Source organism: Ursus arctos, unplaced genomic scaffold, assembly GCF_023065955.2.
Source record: "Ursus arctos isolate Adak ecotype North America unplaced genomic scaffold, UrsArc2.0 scaffold_14, whole genome shotgun sequence".
Taxonomy (NCBI): domain Eukaryota; kingdom Metazoa; phylum Chordata; class Mammalia; order Carnivora; family Ursidae; genus Ursus; species Ursus arctos.
In genome coordinates, this window is record NW_026622808.1 from 22,564,797 (window position 1) to 22,582,858 (window position 18,062).

Sequence of the window (18,062 nt, forward strand, 5' to 3'; positions counted from 1 at the left end):
AGGACCTGTAAGGAATAAACCTGGTTTTGTTAGAGTTCTCTGATGGGTGCTGCTGAGGCCTGTCTTGCAGTCACAGTAAGAACCCAAGGGCTGGTGCAGCCACAGCAGAGGCTCTGGTCAGGGAAGCATCTGTGGGAATGTCCACAAGCACAGGGGTGCAGGGGGTGCCCGGGCTTTCCTAGCCTGAGCATTCCTGTCAGGAGCCTGAGACTTAAAGGGAACAGTGTTAGAGTCCACATTATCAGAAGAGTAATGAGGGCAGATATGTAAAAAGGCTGACAGACTCAAGGTAAAATTATGGTTATGTATTTGCACCTACAAACACGTTATATGAAGGGCTTAGTGGCCAAGTGTAGTTTCTTCCACGTGACAAATAAAACTCATGATTATTCTTTTGGGAAATCGGGGACATTTACTTGGCATGGTATAAGTCACTTGAAATGAAATTATTTTTAAGAAATCCAGCTTGCCCTATGTAAGATACAGAAATATCTAGACATTTGTGACCAAGGTTGGAGAAAATATTGGAATTTTATGAAAATAGATAAAAGGGAAACTGTCTGTATATCAGACGTAGCAGAAGCTTAATAAAGTGAGTTACTTAAATGTGTGGAGAAGTTGAATTCAAACAAATGGAAATCCAGGAAATAAGTAGAAGTAACAGATTCTGCTTCCTCAGCCTGATGGGAGAATGGCAGTTCCTCACTCTGAGGATGTGAGTCCTGCAATCATGGGCACTTCTTCAGCTCCAGGACCATTGGCACATACATCATTGGAACCCCAATGATTCTTTTCAAAGACCTCTTTATGTCTCTGTTCCTCAGGCTGTAGATGAAGGGGTTCAGCATGGGGGTGACCACTGTGTACATCACTGAGGCCACGGCACTTGCGTGGGAGCTCTGGTTAGCAGCAGAGCTAATGTACACTCCCAGCACCGTACAATAAAATAAGGAGACAAGTGAGAGGTGCGATGCACAGGTGGAAAATGCTTTGTACTTGCCCTGAGCTGATGAAATTCCACATATGGAGGAAACTATCTTGGAGTAGGAGTAAAGGACCCCAGCCACAGGGGGACAACCCAACACCACAATTCCAAAATACATCACCATGTCATTAACAAAGGCATCAGAACAGGCGTGCCCAACTACCTGATTGAGTTCGCAGAAAAAGTGGGGGATTTCCATGCCTGTGCAGAAGGACAGCCACAACAGCATTAAGCTCTGTAATAAGGAATTCAGAACACTGATGATCCAGGACACTAGAACCAGCAGTCCACACAGTTGGCGGTTCATGATGACTGTGTAGTGCAGGGGGTGACAGATGGCCACCAAGCGGTCATAAGCCATCACCGTCAGGAGTAAATCCTCCAGGAATCCAAACACATCGAAAAAAAAAATCTGGCTGATACAGCCTGCATATGTTATGGTTTTTCCCTGAACCTGGATGTTCCACAGCATCTTGGGGATGGTGGTGGAGGTCAAACAGATGTCTACAAAGGACAGGTTGGCGAGGAAGAAGTACATGGGGGTGTGGAGGTGGGAGTCTGAGCTGACGGCCAGGATGAGGAGCAGGTTTCCAAACACAGTGATCAAGTACATGGAGAGGAAAAGCCCAAAAATGAGGGGGTACACTTCTGGTTCCTCTGATAATCCCAGAAGAACAAACTCTGAAACCTGTGTATCATTACCTGGTACCATCTTGTTGACATGACTACCAAGGAAGAAAAAAATATAACATAGTAATGTTCAACAAATGGACATCATTTATTTATTTTTACCTTTTTTTTAATTATTTGGGTTTCTATTTAAATTTCAGTTAATTTTTTTAAAGATTTTATGTATGTATTTGACAAAGAGGGTAAGAAGGAGAGAATGAGATGGCGGAGGGTCAGAGAGAGAAGCAGACTCCCCACTAAGAAGGGAGCCTGATATGGGACTGGATCCTGGGACTGGATCCTGGGACTCTGGGATCATGACCTTAGCTGAAGGCAGATGCTTAACCAACTGAGCCACCCAGGCGCCCTAAATTCCAGTTAGTTCACATGAAGTATAAAAGTGGTTTCAAGTGTGCAATATATAGTGATTCAGTACACCCATACGACACCTGGTGCTCAGCACAGGTGCTCTCTTCCATCCCCATCAACCATTTCCCCATCCCCCACCATCTCTTCTGGTGACCAGCAGTGTGTTCTCTGTAGTTAAGAGTCTGTTTCTTTGTTTATCCCTTTCTCTCTCTTTTTTCCCCTTTGCTACTTCTCTTGTTTCTTAAATTCCTCATATGAGTTAAATCATATGGTATTAATCTTTCTCTGAGTGACTTATTTCACTTAACATAATACTCTTTACCTCCATCTGTATCGTGCTAATGGCAAGAATCATGCTTTATGGCTGACTCTTATTCCATCATTATATAAAATATATCACATTCTCCTTATCCATATCAGTGGAAGGACACTTGGGCTGTACCCATAGTTTGGCTACTGTAGATAATGCTGCTATAAACATTGGGGAGCATGTGTCCCTTTGAATTAGTATTTTTTGTTCTTTGAGTAAATGCCTAGCAGTGCAATTGCTGGATCAAAGGGCCGTTCTATTTACCTTTTTGAGGAACCTCCATACAGCTTTCCAGAATGGCAGAATCAGGTTGCATTCCCACCAACAATGTAAGAGGGTCCCCCTTTCTCTGCATCCTCCCCTAACACCTGCTGTTTCATGTGTTGTTCATTTTAGCCATTCCGATGGGTGTGAAGTGATATCTCATTGTAGCTTTGATGTGTGTTTCCCTGATGATGAGTGATGTTGAGCATCTTTCATATGTCTGTTAGCCCTCTGTATGTCTGTTTTGGAGAATTGTCTACTCATGTCTTCTGTCCATTTCTTAACTGTATTATGTGCTTTTTGTGTGTTGAGTTTGATAAGTTCTTTATAGATTTTGGATACTAACCCTTATATATACGTCATTTGCAAATATCTTCCCCATTCTATAGGTTGAACCACTAGGTATTTCCCCAAAGGGCACAAAAATACTAATTTGAAAGAGTAAATTCACCCTGGTGATTATAGCAACATTATCAACAATAGCCATACTATGGGGAGAGCCTAAGTGTCCACTGACTGATGGATGGATAAAGAAGTGAGATATATAGATATAGATAGATATATAGATATAGATATAGATATAGATATAGATATAGATATAGATATAGATATAGATATATAGATATATACATATATATATATCGGAATTTTAGGCCATCAAAAAGAATGAAATCTTGCCATTTACAATGGATAAAGCTACAGTATATTATGCTAAGTGAAGCAAGTCAGTCAGAGAAAGACAAACACCATATGATTTCACTCATGTGTGGAATTTAGGGAAACAAAGCAAGCAAACATATGGGTAAAAAAGGGAGGCAAACCAGAAACAGACCCTTATCTGTAGAGAAGAAACTGAGGGTTGCTGGAGGGAGGTGGGTGAGGGGATGAGTGAAATAGGTGAAGGGATGAAGGAGGGCACTTGTGATGAGCACTGGGTATTGTATGGAAGTGTCGAATCACCAAAGTCTCCACCTGAAACTTATTTGCCACTGTATGTTAACTAATTGAATTTAATTAAAACTTGGAGAAGAAAAAGAAAACTCCATACAATACAATGATGGAGAAAGGATATATATATAAAAAATTAAAAAATCGTATTCCATATAAGATGGTGACAGGTGCTATGAAGGGGGAAAAAGGTTGGTGTAAAAAGGAGTGTATGCAGAGGATGCTAGGTTTTAATAGGAGTTCAGGAAGGCCTGCAAAGAAGGTGACATTTTAACAGAAGTTTCAACAAACAACTGAGCAGGAGGCAGGAAGATATCTGGGGGAGGTGTGTGCCCTGCAGGGAAAGCAGAGCAAAGGCCCTGCAGAAGGCACTTACTGCAGATCTGTAGATCTCAACATGCAGTCAGTGCAGTGAGCTAATGAGCAAGAGCAAGAGAGATGAGAGGTGATGGCAGAGAACGTTGAGGACCCAGGGGACTTTCCTGCCACTGATGGGACTTCAAGACACAGGGAGTCCTTCCTTCACGTGGTGTTCTTTGCATCTTATTAATTGTGTTCCAAGGTGTTCTGTGAATAGAGATGGATTCCTTCCTTATTTCCAACCATTTTTTAACATTCTGGCATTGAAGGCTCCCATACTGGAGTATATGAACTCAGATACCATTGCCCTGAGGACTGCTCATGCCCCACCACACACACACACACACACACACACACACACACACACACATCACTGGCTTGCACATGAGCGCAGTGCAATACGCCCTCCCACCGCTATGTTACTCTCATGCTTTTCCTGCCTTAGCCACAATACTGTTGAAGGAAGCAGTAGAAGGCAAGCTGTCAACACGAGATTACCTTTACCCTGAAGACTGTGTAAACAGTACTCAACATCTAGTTAGGAAGCCTCTACTGGACATGGAAACATGGGCTCCATTTCAATATGATCATCACATGTTATGCATTTCTTTTTTTTTTCTTTTTTAATTTAAATTCAACTTACAGTACATCATTAGTTTCAGACCTAGTGCTCAATAAATTATCAGTTGCATATAACACCCAGTGCTCATCCCATCACATGTGCTCCATGATGCCCATCACCAGTTGTGTCCTGTATGTAAAGAAACATAAGAAAGCAGTTCCAAAATCACAGCGAGGAAACAAATGGACACACGGGGGGAAAGGGATGTAATAAGCTCAGATTTTCCCTGAGAGACTGATGAGCGGAGACCTTCCCTGGTTCTGGCAGCATTCCAGCCCCAGTCCACATCCCCTGATGCCCAGAATAATTAACAAAGGAAAATAACAATGTATCTAAACAATAAAGCAGTGGTATCTTTATGATGTCAAGATATTTTACTGACTGAAAACCCCTCTAGAAAAAAACTGTGCAAAGGGAATAAATTGTAATTTACAACAGAAAATATACAATGTATGACAATAGAAAGGGAATTTTAAAGATGACATAATAAAATACTTTTCTGAATGATTTTAAAACCAAGACTTTTGGAATCAGAAAACCAGGTTTTGAATGTCAGATCTACCACATATACGCTGTCTGAACTTGGGAGAAACAACCAATCCATTCCAAATGTGAATATCGTGACTCAAATAGTGGGGATAGCAGCACCCATCCTCCTGGGGTGGCAGACAGCGGTCGTCAGTATGTGTAAAAAGCTTACACTACAGTTCCTTCCTGTGACTAAGTGAGTGATTATCACCAGTGAAAAGATTTGTCTGAGTTTTTCTTCTACCTCACAAATTCCCCATCATTTTCACACCTCCTCCTAATGATGTATTACAAAGTAAAGCTAGTTAGCATATCGCTATTTGCATATTAAATACAATTTTTCATGTGAATACTCACTGTGAGAGAAGGTGCTGAGAAATGTATGTCTCAGGAACTGCTGTTGCAAGGGAACAGCTACCTTCATGGGTCTGGGTCTTTCTATAAATACGAACATGCTCAAAACCAGCACATTGTAAACAAATCACTGCACGTGCTTCAATCCTAATACTCTGTCTTCCTGCTCCCGTTCCCTGCAAACTCCTTGCATATGTTCTAATTTCAATGGAACCACTTTATGTCTCCCATTCCTTCCCCCCCTCATCCAACTGCATTTCTATTCCCATTGCATATTGTCAACAATGATGCCTGCATTGCTGAGTCCAACGGACACTGTTCTTTTGAACACATTAAATAAATTACTTATACATGAGTCTGTCTAGTGTCAGGTGACCTCAGGTCAAAGTTACCGGCTTCCATTCTCTCTGATCCGTTCCTGAAATTCCTGCTGAAATCTCAGACTCACCTGGTGAGTCTTTCATAAGATGAAAATCTCCGTGTGGAGGTGCCGATTCCTCCCTGGATGGTTGATGATGGAGACCAAACCTCTGTTCGCAGACAGGGCAGCAGGAAGCAGTGAAGCATGGGTCCCCCAGCCAGACTTAGGAACCCAGAAATAACAACCATGTTCCGGCCAGTCCAAGGATCCACGTGCTGAAGTTCTGAAGCAGAGGAGATATTTACAGCTCCCTGTGTCTGCTCACTAGGCGATGTTTCCATTGTTACTCCCACCTCGGAGCACTCATTCCCTGTGGGCCACTGGTCTGGACAGAATGGAAAATTTTCCTGCTGAGACTCTGTTCCCAAGAGACCAGATGAGAAGTCAAGTGAATCCAGTTTTGTATTCCTCCGTCTCATGAATTTGCCTGCCTTCCAAAGGTATAACCTCCTTGTACTTTACCTTAACCTTGAGTTGATATTGATTTTATTTAGTTGAAATGTTACATTGTGTTTAGTAGATTTGGGGAGATGTCAATAAATAAGCCATGTGGTCCTCTTCATGCGTGGTCTTGATAAAAAAGTCTCAATTCTCATGTAGAGTCTGAAATAAATTCTGTGGTTGATCCTTCAAAGGGAGGGCCCATGAGTTGACAGCAAATATACCTCTGACAAAGACTTTTGGTAGCAGAATAATGTCCCCAAAACATTTCCACATCTTAATCTACAGAATCTGTGGATATGTCTTGTGTCATGACAAGGGAAAATTAAAGTTACAAATGGTATTAACATTGCTAGTCAGCTGACACTAAGGTAAAGTTATTCTGATGATCCAGGTGAGCTCAATAGCTCACAAGGGTCCTCCAGATGTGGAAGGGGGAGGCAGAAGACTTGGAGTCACAGAGAGATTTTGAGATGCTATGTTGCTGGCTTTGAGGATAAACGGAGGGCACATGAGGCAGGGAGTACAGGTGGCTCTAAAGCTGGAATAGGCAAGAAAACCTATTCTCCCCAGACCTCCAGAATGAACTCTTTTCTGCAGACAGTGATTTTAGCCCACAGAGACCTATTTCAGACTTCAGACTTCCAGAACTATCAGAAAATAAATGTATTTGTTTGAAGGCAGCAGCCTGGTCATTTGTTACAACCACAATAATAATCTAATCCAGGGGCATCCGGGTGGCTCAGTCGGTTAAGCATCTGCCTTCAGCTTGGGTCATGATCTCAGGGATTTAGGATTGAACCCCTCATCAGGGCTCTCTGCTCAGTGGTGATTCTCCTTCTCTCTCTCTCTCCCTCTCTCTCTCAAATAAATAAATAAAATATTTAAAAAATCTAATCCAGACCTTTATTTTTTAAATTTTTTATTATGTATTGTTAGTCACCATACAGTAAATCATTAGTTTTTGATGTAGTGTTCCATGATTCATTGTTTGCATATAACACCCAGTGCTCCATGCAATACACGCCCTCCTTAATACCCATCACTGGGCTAGCCCATCCCCTCACCCCCCTCCCCTCTGAAGCCCTCAGTTTGTAGAAGTAGTCTCCTTGGGTCTTCCTTCCCTTCTCTAGTTTTCTTCAGGTTTATGTCTTAGGTTCCCCTTTCCGCTTTAAAACCAGTAATTTTCACTTGGTGTGAATACAAGATGGTATTTTCTTGGTCATCTTCAGTAATGGTTTGGATTTCTTAAAAAAAAAAAAAAACAAGTCAGTTCTCATGCAGTTAACATCTATCCTCAGAAGGATGAGATATGTGACTATTTTGGAAATCTCCTAAAAACTCATTTATGGAGATGTTTTCTTGTGTCATATGAATAAAATCAACTCAAAGAATTGCCCTCCCCTTCTCTCCTGATCTGATTCACTTTCCATCCAGTCACATCAACTTTACTAAATTTCTCTGCTCCTTCACAATACAAATTCCTTGAATTTCGGATCTGTCTCTTACTTATCTTTGAATCTGCAGTGCCTCGTACAGTTCTCAGGATGCTCCTTATCCTCAGTGAATGTTTGTTGAGTACAGGCAGATAGGCAGGTGGTTAAATACAGTCAGAATCAGAAAAAAAATGTATTGATTGAATCAAAGCTTTTGAGCTAGAAAAAAAACTTGGTGGTTTTCTTGTTTGTTTTTTCTTAGCCGTCTCCATGCTCATCATGGAGCCCAAGGCGGGACTTGAATTCACAACCCTGAGATCAAGACCTGAGCTGAGATCAAGGGTTTGGTGCTTAACAGACTGGCCACCAGGCGCCCCAAGAAATTTGGTTATCAATATGGATCTTGATAACAAAATGTAATGATAGCACTCTGCCGGCACTGTGTAACTGTGTGTACACATTCTCTCATGTAAGTTTTCCAATAGAATTCATATGATTAGTATCATTCCCCATTTACTAGGGAGGCAGAGGCGGAGCTTATGGTAACCAATTGACTCAGTCAAGGTCACCCCTTCTGAGGTCTGTACAGGGCTGCCTGATTCAGATGGTCTCTCAGGCATCACGTTATGTTGCCTCCAGCCAAATCTTATTATAATAACAGTTCAACCCCTAACACATAAATGCCCACTTCTAGAAGTCAGCCTCCCAGCTAAGAAATGTTCTGTCTCTAGGGGCTGTAGCCTTAGACATAAATCAAACCCAAATAATGAATCATGGAACACTACACCAAAGACTAAGGATGTACTGTATGGTGACTAACATAACATAATAAAAAATTATTAAAATAAGTAAAATAAAATTTTATAACAATGAAAAAAAGAAATAAATCAAACCCTACACTGAGATTAAGGTTTCCTTAATATGATAATTTCACTTCATTTGATTGTTACAAACTAGCACATTTTCATGCTTATATATTTATTCCCATGTATCCTTCCTATATTTTTGATTTGCATCCTTAAATCATTTCTCATCTTAAGTAGTTTTATTCACTTTTGTTTAAAACAACATTTTATATGTCTACACTTGACATTTTGCAATATCCAATATGTTCTAGGTATTTTCCCTAGCTTTACACTTATTTTTAAATATTCCTTATTGTTGGACCTACAGGTTTTCATGCGCTGGAATCCATCAATTATGGTTCTCAGTTCTTTTACTACCATCTGGTTTATGTTCAGAGAATTGATCTAATCTGTTTTCTAGAAATCCGTGCTGTTTTATATTTTTCCTACAAGTTCATTTTAGACATTTCATTTTCCTACAAGTTCACTCACTTTATGGCAACAAGTGGTAAGGCGTTAAGGTAGAAATTTAATGTTATTTTGCTTCTGACTCACAACAAATTGTCCAAACACCATTTATTTCCAAAACCTTCCTTTCCTCATTGGTTTTGAATCCACTTTTATAACATAATAGCTTTTTCTCTTATAGAATATGGGTTTTCTTATTGTCCTGTCTTGACACCAATTTGGGCAGAAGCCATTTTCACAATGTTTTGATAAACGGAAGATTATTACACATTTTAATCATGAACAGAGGCTAGGCTGACTTTCCAGTATGGATTCTCTGTTTTCCTAGTGGCAGGACACTGATTTGAGAGGGGTGGCCATATACTCCGATTAAAGCCTCAGTGTAGGGGTGATCATGTGTCTTGGTCCTGTTGCTATAGTAACTAGTGACCACAGACATAGTGGCTTAAAAAGAGCACAAAGAAATTACCTTACAATTCAGAAGGTCAAAATGGGTCTCCCTGGAATAAAAGTCAATTTGTCTGCAGGGCTGCATTCCTTTCTGGAAACTCTAAGGGGTAAGCCACTTTCTTGCCTTCTCCAGCTTCTAGAGACTGCCCGCACCCCTGCCCCATGGCCCCGCCCTCCATCTTCAATGGCTGCAGTGGCTGGTGGAGTCCTTCTCATGTCTCATCTCTTAGACTCTTGTTGCTGCCTCCTTTTTCCATTCACAGACCCTTGTGATTACAATGACTTTATTCAAATAATCCCAGATAAACTCTATTTTAAGGTCGGGTTATTAGCAATCCTAATGCCTTCAATAACTGTAATTCCTCTTCTCTTATAATCTGTTTATTTTCACAGTTTCCAAGGATTGGGATGCAGACATTTTTGGAAGGTCATCATTCTGCCTAACATACAATGTGACACAGATTTGCCCAAAGACATGGAGATGAAATCTGTCAGTAGAGCTTCTAGGAAAAAATGAATTTTCCATATATATATATATATATATATATATATATATATATATATATATATAAAATATTCCTACTAATGTACATTATATATATTCCTAGTATATATACTATATATATAGTATATATACCCTCAAAACAGAGAAATAGGAGTTTACTCACATCTTTTCCCCAAAGAGCACCACTTTGACAATAACTCATGGTTGAAAGCACCTTCATGGAAGTCCTGGGGTCTGACAAAGAAACTGACGCCCACAATTGGACCAAAATGCAATCAACACTGACCACACTGAAGAGAGTCAGAGGAACAATTACACTTTACCCACATACCCTCTATCACAAGGCAGCACACTCAGTGCCACGGGAGATCTGCTCGGCCAGGGACTTCTCCCAGGGACGAATGTGAGTGTGTGAGTGCCTGGCTTCCCCAGTTGTGCAGGATGCTGCCAGTGACACCCACTTCCTTCCCCAAACACCCAGAACACTGTCCCAGAGGCAGAGGAATCCTGGACTCACTTCCTGTCCCAAAAGACCTTTTTATTGTCATCATGAGCTTAGGCAATGTGGAACTTAGATGGTCACAGTAGTCCCCATGGATGGAGCACCGCTCTGTGCCACGGAATTTCCTGTGAGCTCTAAAGTATTACTAAGTTCCCAGACCGAATCCTTAGATGGAATTTCTCTAGTTTACAGATAAGGGAACAAAGGCTTGGCAGGTTCATGTTTTTCTTGAAGGAAAAAAAAAGACACCTGTAAACTTTTTTGACCACCTAAGGTCAGATCTGTGGTGAGTGGGGGGTTCTGGGAGAAGAACAGAGCTGACTCTGACACAGGACCACAGCCTGAACATGCAAAAGTGTCTAGAGACCAAGACAGGCGACATCAATGACTGGGAGCTGGTTACAGATGCAGACTCTCTGGGCCACCCTAGACATGCCAACTTAGTAATAGCACTTACCACACTGCTACAGTGAAAATTTTCTCCAGATATTTTCAAGTGTCCTCTGGAGGCAAAATCATCCCTGGTTGAGAACCACTGGCCTATCTTGTTGCATTCGAGTCAATGCACATCAGTTCATAATGACCCAGTTCATAATTCTGGGTCAATTGCTGAACCCTTCCAAGTCACATTTCTACAGATGTGGAATAAGGCTCATCATTTTATGGTCCTCATAGAATGGCTTTGGCACAAAATAAGTGAGACAATCCATATAAGATTCTAAGCTCAGCCCATGGTGCATTAAAAGGTCTAAATACATCTCATAATTAGCAAATGGTTATAAGTCAAGGACTAAATGTCACATTTTAACCTGTATTAAATACTCTAAACTCCTGTGAATGGGAAGAAATCAGAAAGGGAGACAAACCATATGAGACTCTTGACTCTGGGAAATAGACAGAGGGTTACAGAAAGGGAGGGGATGAGGGGATGGGGTAACTGGGGGATGGGCATTAAAGAGGGCACATAATATGGGCACTGGGTGTTATACTCAGCTAATGAATCATTGAACATTATATCAAAAACTAATGATGTACTATACCTTGGCTAATCGATTCAAAATAAATAAATAAATCATTTTAAAAACCACATTAAACTCCTAATTGATTTCTCAAAAGAATTATGAATCCAAGGATTGTTGTGTCCATGGTTTTGTAGCAAAGGAATACTCTTGCTTGTTGGAGAAGGAAGAACATTTTTCTAGAGCTGTCAGGAGTTGTGCTCCCACCGTAAGTCAATATTTTGGAGATCCAAGGGATGTAGTCAACACAGGTTCCTCAGTCTTTGATCTGGAAAAAAATTTCACTCAGGTCTGTGGAAAGTTTCAATGTTAGAGCTCTAGAAATCCAGCAAGTTCAGGGAGGACTAATAAACACCGGATGCACCTGAATTCTAACCTGGTCTCTTGGGAACATAGAATCTACGGGAAAAAACTCTGTTCGGTCCAGATAAGTTCCCATGGGAAGATGTGCTCAAGGAGTAATAATGGTAAATGTGTCTAACGAGCAGGTATAGGGAACAGATACAGCAAACACAGGAGCTGTAAATATCTCATCTGCTGCAGCCCCTGGGCATGTTCAACCTTGAGCTGGTGGAGACATAGTTTTTACATTTGGATTCCTAGGTCTGCAAGGGGACCTATGCTTCACTCCTTCCTGCTGTCCTGTCTGGGGACAGAGCCTCAGTCTCCATCATCAACCATCCAGGGGGGATTTCAGACCTCCACATAGAGACCTTCCTCTCACAGACCCCATCCCGGTGAGTCTCAGAGCTCAGCAGGTATTTCAGGAAAGGATCAGAGACAATGGAAGCTGAAAGCTTTTACCTGAGGTCGCCTGACATCCTATCCAGCCTAGCCTGGAGCCAAGTGATCATTGTGTCTGTTGGCCTGGTGAACTCATTCATTTACAGTCATTTATTTAATATGTTGAAAAAAGAAATGTCTGTGCACTTGGCAATACAAGGATTACCGTAGATCACTAAGTGTGGGAATAAAAGTCCGGTTGGATGAGACTAGAGAAGGAATGGGAGGCACTCTCTTTAGGAAAATGTGAACACTTCCAAGGAGATTTGCAGTGAAGAGGAATATGAAAATAAACTATTAGGGATGGAGGCAGGTGCGGAGCAGTGAGGGCATTTATAAAAGAGTTTTACTGGGTGCCTGGGTGACCCAGTCAGTAAGCCTCTGGCTCTTGGTTTTGGCTCAGGTCATGATCTCTGGTTCCAGGATCAAGTCCTGTGCCAGGTCTCTGCTCAGTGCGGGGGCGGGGGGGAGGGGTCTGTGTCTGTTTGAGATTCTTTTTTTACTTTTCCCTCTACCCCTCTCCTTGCTCACACTCTCTTTCCCAAATAAGTGAATAAATCTTTAAAAAACTAAAACTAAAAATATTTAGGATGTGGTCTATTCAACCATATTCTGCATTCATGAGAGAGACCCTGACCAGTGGAGGGAGCCGCTACCTTGCAACCGCTGTTCTGGAGACACACATCTCACGGAATCCTCTCTCACATAGGTATTCGCTCCAGAAGTTTACTTACAGCACATTCAGGCATATGCTAAAGGGCTTTAGTCTGCACTTATTTCATTACCCGGAGGCAGGATGTATTTGGGGGTTTATTAGCCATTTACTTTCCGCATCCCAAATCATCTGTGCAAGTTCTTTCCTTGTATACTGGGCTCTGAGCGGTCTTACTCTTGTTTAGTATGTGTGTTGTTCTTGCTGAATCATTTCTTCCTTGTTTTTGATTGCACTCTTTCAACCAAAGAATTACAAATATTTAAGCCAAGTTTGCTCTTTGCTGTGTAATTCTTGCGTGTATGTACAGATGTATTGGGTAGCTAGTGTGAGGGTTTATAAATGTGAAGGGTCAAATCTATCACTCGGTCATATTTTGTCCCCCATCCATTGCTTTTTATGTGAGTCTTAATAAACTGCCTTTTGTATGCATTGCTGTCTAACTTCACATCTGTGCCTGCTGCTTACTGCTGCCTTTTGCCTTTTGTGATTAGATCTATTTTCTAAACCAGACTCCTCTTCCTCCACCCTGTGCAACACATTCTTTGGCATTCAACTTACATCTTTTTCACAAGCAGGTTTGACTCCACTTACATTTATATAGGATGACATTATAATTTTAGACACTGCTCTCTGCATATTTTTAGAATCAATAATAATTATAAATTATATTTTCCTATATATTTTCGCCCATTCCATTTTTATTTAGATGCCTGTGTTAATGTGATGAAATTATTGTTGTTTTATATATTTTCTTGCAAAAGATAATCTTTTTATATTCAGTTTTGATGAATAAGGTTGTTTTGAATCCACTGTATTTATCCCGGTTTTCTTTTCCCCGCTATTCTTTTTATTTTATAAAGTCTATCTTCTAAAAATGTGTTTCTGTCTAAATGCACACCTTTATAAAACTGAAAGTGAATGAAGGAGGTGAGGTCCCTTCTCCCTTGGATCTTTGTTAAATGAAGAAAGCAGAGTGGGTGACATAAATTTGAATGTGACTGATGTCCTCAGTGATATTCATATGAAGAAAGCAAAGAAATAGGTTTTTGTGGCATGTGTCAGATTTTACAGAGTATATTGTAGGGACGTCTAGACATGTGGGACAAAATCAGAAGCAGGAATAGAGTGCGCCATAGTGTTTGTAAGAAAGAGACTGAGGGTCGCCTGGGTGTGTCAGTCGGTTAAGCGCCTGGCTCTTGGTTTCGTCTCAGCTCATGATCTTGGGGTTGTGACATGAGCCCTGTGCCAGGCTCTGCGTTCAGTGCAGTGTCTGCTTGAGAGTCTCTCCCCTTCTCCCTCTGCCCCTCCTCTCCATGCTCCCGTGCTCTCTCTCTCTCTCTCTGAAATACATAAATGTTCTTGTTTTTGTTTTAAAGAGATCAAAACCCAAAGCCCAGGAATTACAGAGAAAAGATGAGACAGAGGAACCTGAGAGAAGGGCCAGCCTCGTCTGTTACTGGGCCATAGGAGAACAAGGGTGGCCAAACACATAGGAATAAATACGGAATAACAACCAGACCAAGGGCCTGATGTGTGTACTGTAACGAGGTGATTGGGGAAATAAAAGTACAGTGTGCAGTCCCTGAATCTGGAGGAACCCCAGCACCCACGCTGGCTGCCCACTCCCTCTGCATCCAGGACGTTCTAACGGGCTCTTCATTCACACTGCTTTTCCCTCATCAGCAGGAAATGCCCTTCTTTTACAAATATTCTCACGGGGACGCCTGGGTGGCTCACTGGGTTAAGTGTCTGCCTTCGGCTCAGGGCATGATCCTGGGGTCCTGGGATCAAGCTCCAAGACAGGATCCAGGCTCAGCAGGGAGTCTGCTTCTGCCTCTCCCCCACTCATGCTCATGCTCTCTCTCTCTGTATCTCTCTGTCTCAAATGAATAAGTAATATCTTTTTAAATTTTTTAAAAAACTCTTTTTTATAATAATATTTTTATTATATTATGTTAGTCACCATACAGTACATCCCTGGTTTCTGATGCAAAGTTCGATGATTTATTGTTTGCGTATAACACCCAGTGCACCATGCAATACATGCCCTCCTTACTACCCATCACTGGTCTATCCAATTCCCCCACCCCTCCCCTCTGAAGCCCTCAGTTTGTTTCCCAGAGTCCATAGTCTCTTATGCTTCATTCCCCCTTCTGATTACCCCCCTTTCTTTATTCATTTCTTCTCATACCAATCTTCCTAGTTCTTATGTTCCATAGATGAGAGAAACCATGTGATAATTGTCTTTCTCTGCTTGACTTATTTCACTTGGCATTATCTCCTCCAGTGCCGTCCATGTTGCAGCAAATGTTGAGAACTCGTTCTTTCTGATAGCTGAGTAATATTCCATTGTATATAAAAAATAAAAAATAAAAATATTTTTTTTCTTTCTGTATTTTTATTATGTTAGTCACGGTGCAGTACCTCATTCGTTGTCAATGCAGTGTTCCATGATTCACCATTTGTGCATGACACCCAGTGCTGCATGCCATACTTGTCCTCCTTACTACCCATCACCAGGCTAGACCATCCCCTCGCCCCCTCCCCTCTGAAACCTTCAGTTTGTTTCCCAGAATCCAGAGTCTTTGTTTTTTTGTTTCTTTATTTTTAGCAAATAATCTTTTAAAATCCCCCACTTTTGTTGCTCTGTGTGCATTTCCTTTAGTGAATTGTGGGTGTCTTCCCTTTACTTGTTATTCTGGTGGGGTGTTCAGTGGGTCAGATGACTTGGTAAAGCAAAATCCTCTCTACATTTTCTTTTGGATAAATTGTCTTTTGCTTCTCTATTATTCTGGGCATCAAGACACTGCAGCTGGGGTTGGAGTGTTGCCAGAACCAAGGACGTTTGCTCCTTCTCACCATCTCTGGGGGCCCCTGAGCTTATTAGATCTTTCTCCCCACTTTTCTTCCTCAAAGTTTTTGGAACTGATTTTTTTGTTTCGTTAAATACTGGACACAAAATGACCTTCTTAAAAGGGAGACCCATGATTACATGCTCACAGGAGACTTAACTCCTGGAATTTGGATGAGGTTTGACATTTTTAGGGGAAAGACAATCTGATATCGGCAGCTTGCCTTGTATACCTGTTTGCCTAATTATTGTGGCTGGAGGTGAGAACAGCCTGGTAGTGATTTTTAAACCGATAAATGAACAAAGGAAAGGCAGAATGGTGAAGGGGAGTGGGAGATACAGGCTTCCATTTAAGGAATGAATGGGTCATGGGAATAAAAGGCACAGCGTGGGGAATATACTCAGTGGTATCGTCAGAGCGTTGTGTGGTGACAGATGGCAGCTCCACACGTGTGAGCACGGCGTAATGTTTAAACCGTTGTCACTGTGTTGTACACCCCAAACTAATGTAATATTGTGTGTCAACCACACTCAAGCTTTAAAAATTAATTTTGAAAAACGCAAGTCTGTTCTGAGAGCCTTTGCAGCGTTATTCTCTCTGATGGGCACACGCTTCCCTGGATAACCTTGGGTCTCCTGCTGTCTCCTCCTGAGGCCTCTGTGTAAATGTGTGTAGCCTACCCCAGCACCTCGTAAAAAATAACACCTCATCCACTCTTCCCTTTTATCCCACTTTGTATTTCTTCATAGCACCGGTCACCTTCTGATATTCTATCCGACCTTTTATTTGCTTATCTTCTCCATCACTGAATGTGCAGACACTTGTTTCCTGACACCTGTACTCTTTGCCTGGAGGTTATCTGTTACTCAAGTTTATTCCTCAAACGTGTGACAGAATTTCTCACTTTCTCAGAAAGTATGGAATACATGAGTACTTGAGGAAAAGGCCTACTGTGGGATGCATATTTTATTCAGAGCTGGCACGGGGGTCTGGAAAGGGGACAAGTTCCATACAAAACTGGGATATTGAATTTGTGATCGCAGAAACGAAGACTGTAGAATTTCAACGATATTTGTAATATTCATTATTGAAAAAAATAGCCACGTTAGTTTTTTGCTCCCTGGTAGTCACCTGCATCACGTGGAACCAGACAATGATACACGAATTTCCAAGTTTCTTCTTCTGGGATTTTCAGAGGACCCAGAACTGCAGCCCCTCATATTTGGACTTTTCCTCTCCATGTACCTGATCACTGTGTTTGGAAACCTGCTCATCATCCTGGCCGTCAGCTCAGACTCCCACCTCCACACCCCCATGTACTTCTTCCTGGCCAACCTGTCTTTTGCAGACATCTGTTTCACCTCCACCACCATCCCCAAGATGCTGTGGAACATCCAGACTCAGAGCAAAGTCATAATCTATGCAGGCTGCATCACACAGATGTACTTTTTTGTACTCCTCACTGGATTGGATGACTTTCTCCTGGCTGTGATGGCTTATGACTGGTTTGTGGCCATCTGTCACCCCCTGCACTACACAGTCATCATGAAACCCTGGCTCTGTGCACTGCTGGTTCTGGTGGTCTGGGTGATGGGTGCCCTGAATTCCTTATTACAAAGTTTAATGGTGTGGTGGCTGTCCTTCTGCAGAGAAGTGGAAATCTCCAACTTTTTCTGTGATATGAAACAGGTGGTCCAACTTGCCTGTTCTGACACCTTTCTTAATGACACAGTGATGTATTTTTCAGCTCTGCTACTGGGTGCTGGTCCCCTCATTGGGGTCATTTACTCTTATTCTAAGATAGTTTCCTCCATACTTGGGATCTCATCAGCTCAGGGCAAGTATAAAGCATTTTCCACCTGTGCGTCTCACCTTTCTGTTGTCCCCTTATTTTATTGTACAAGCCTAGGAGTGTACCTTAGCTCTGCTGGCCCCCAGAGCTCCCACACAAGTACAGTGGCCTCGGTGATGTACACGGTGGTCACCCCCATGCTGAACCCCTTCATCTACAGCCTGAGGAACACAGACATAAAGAGGGCTCTGAAAAGAACCTTTTCGGTTCCAGTGATGTGAGGGCCCATTGTCCTGGGCTGAAGAAGCGCCCATGATTGCAGGGCTCACAGCCTCAGAGCCAGGAACTGCTATTCTTTTGATCAGACTAGGGAAGTGGAATCTGCACCTCATATTTATTTCCTAGAATTTCCATTTATTTGAAT

General features: G+C 41.8%; 2 protein-coding genes across 2 annotated transcripts; one reads left to right on the forward strand and one right to left on the reverse strand.

Moving 5' to 3' along the window:
• Positions 1-728: 728 nt before the first annotated feature.
• Positions 729-1,697, reverse strand: LOC113249198 (olfactory receptor 7A17-like). Its single transcript, XM_026490715.3, has one exon. The coding sequence runs from the start codon at positions 1,695-1,697 to the stop codon at positions 729-731; it is 969 nt and encodes a 322-aa protein (XP_026346500.3).
• Positions 1,698-17,181: 15,484 nt separating this feature from the next.
• On the forward strand, positions 17,182-17,835 carry LOC125283741 (olfactory receptor 7A17-like; the record flags this gene model as incomplete). The annotated part of the gene is made up of 1 exon (XM_048226578.1): positions 17,182-17,835. A coding segment is annotated over one exon (654 nt), but the record flags the coding sequence as incomplete, so codon positions are not given.
• Positions 17,836-18,062: the final 227 nt, after the last annotated feature.

Coding starts and splice junctions, on each gene's coding strand:
- LOC113249198 (XM_026490715.3), bottom strand. CDS start 1,697: ATGGTACCAGGTAATGATACACAGGTTTCAGAGTTTGTTCTTCTGGGA.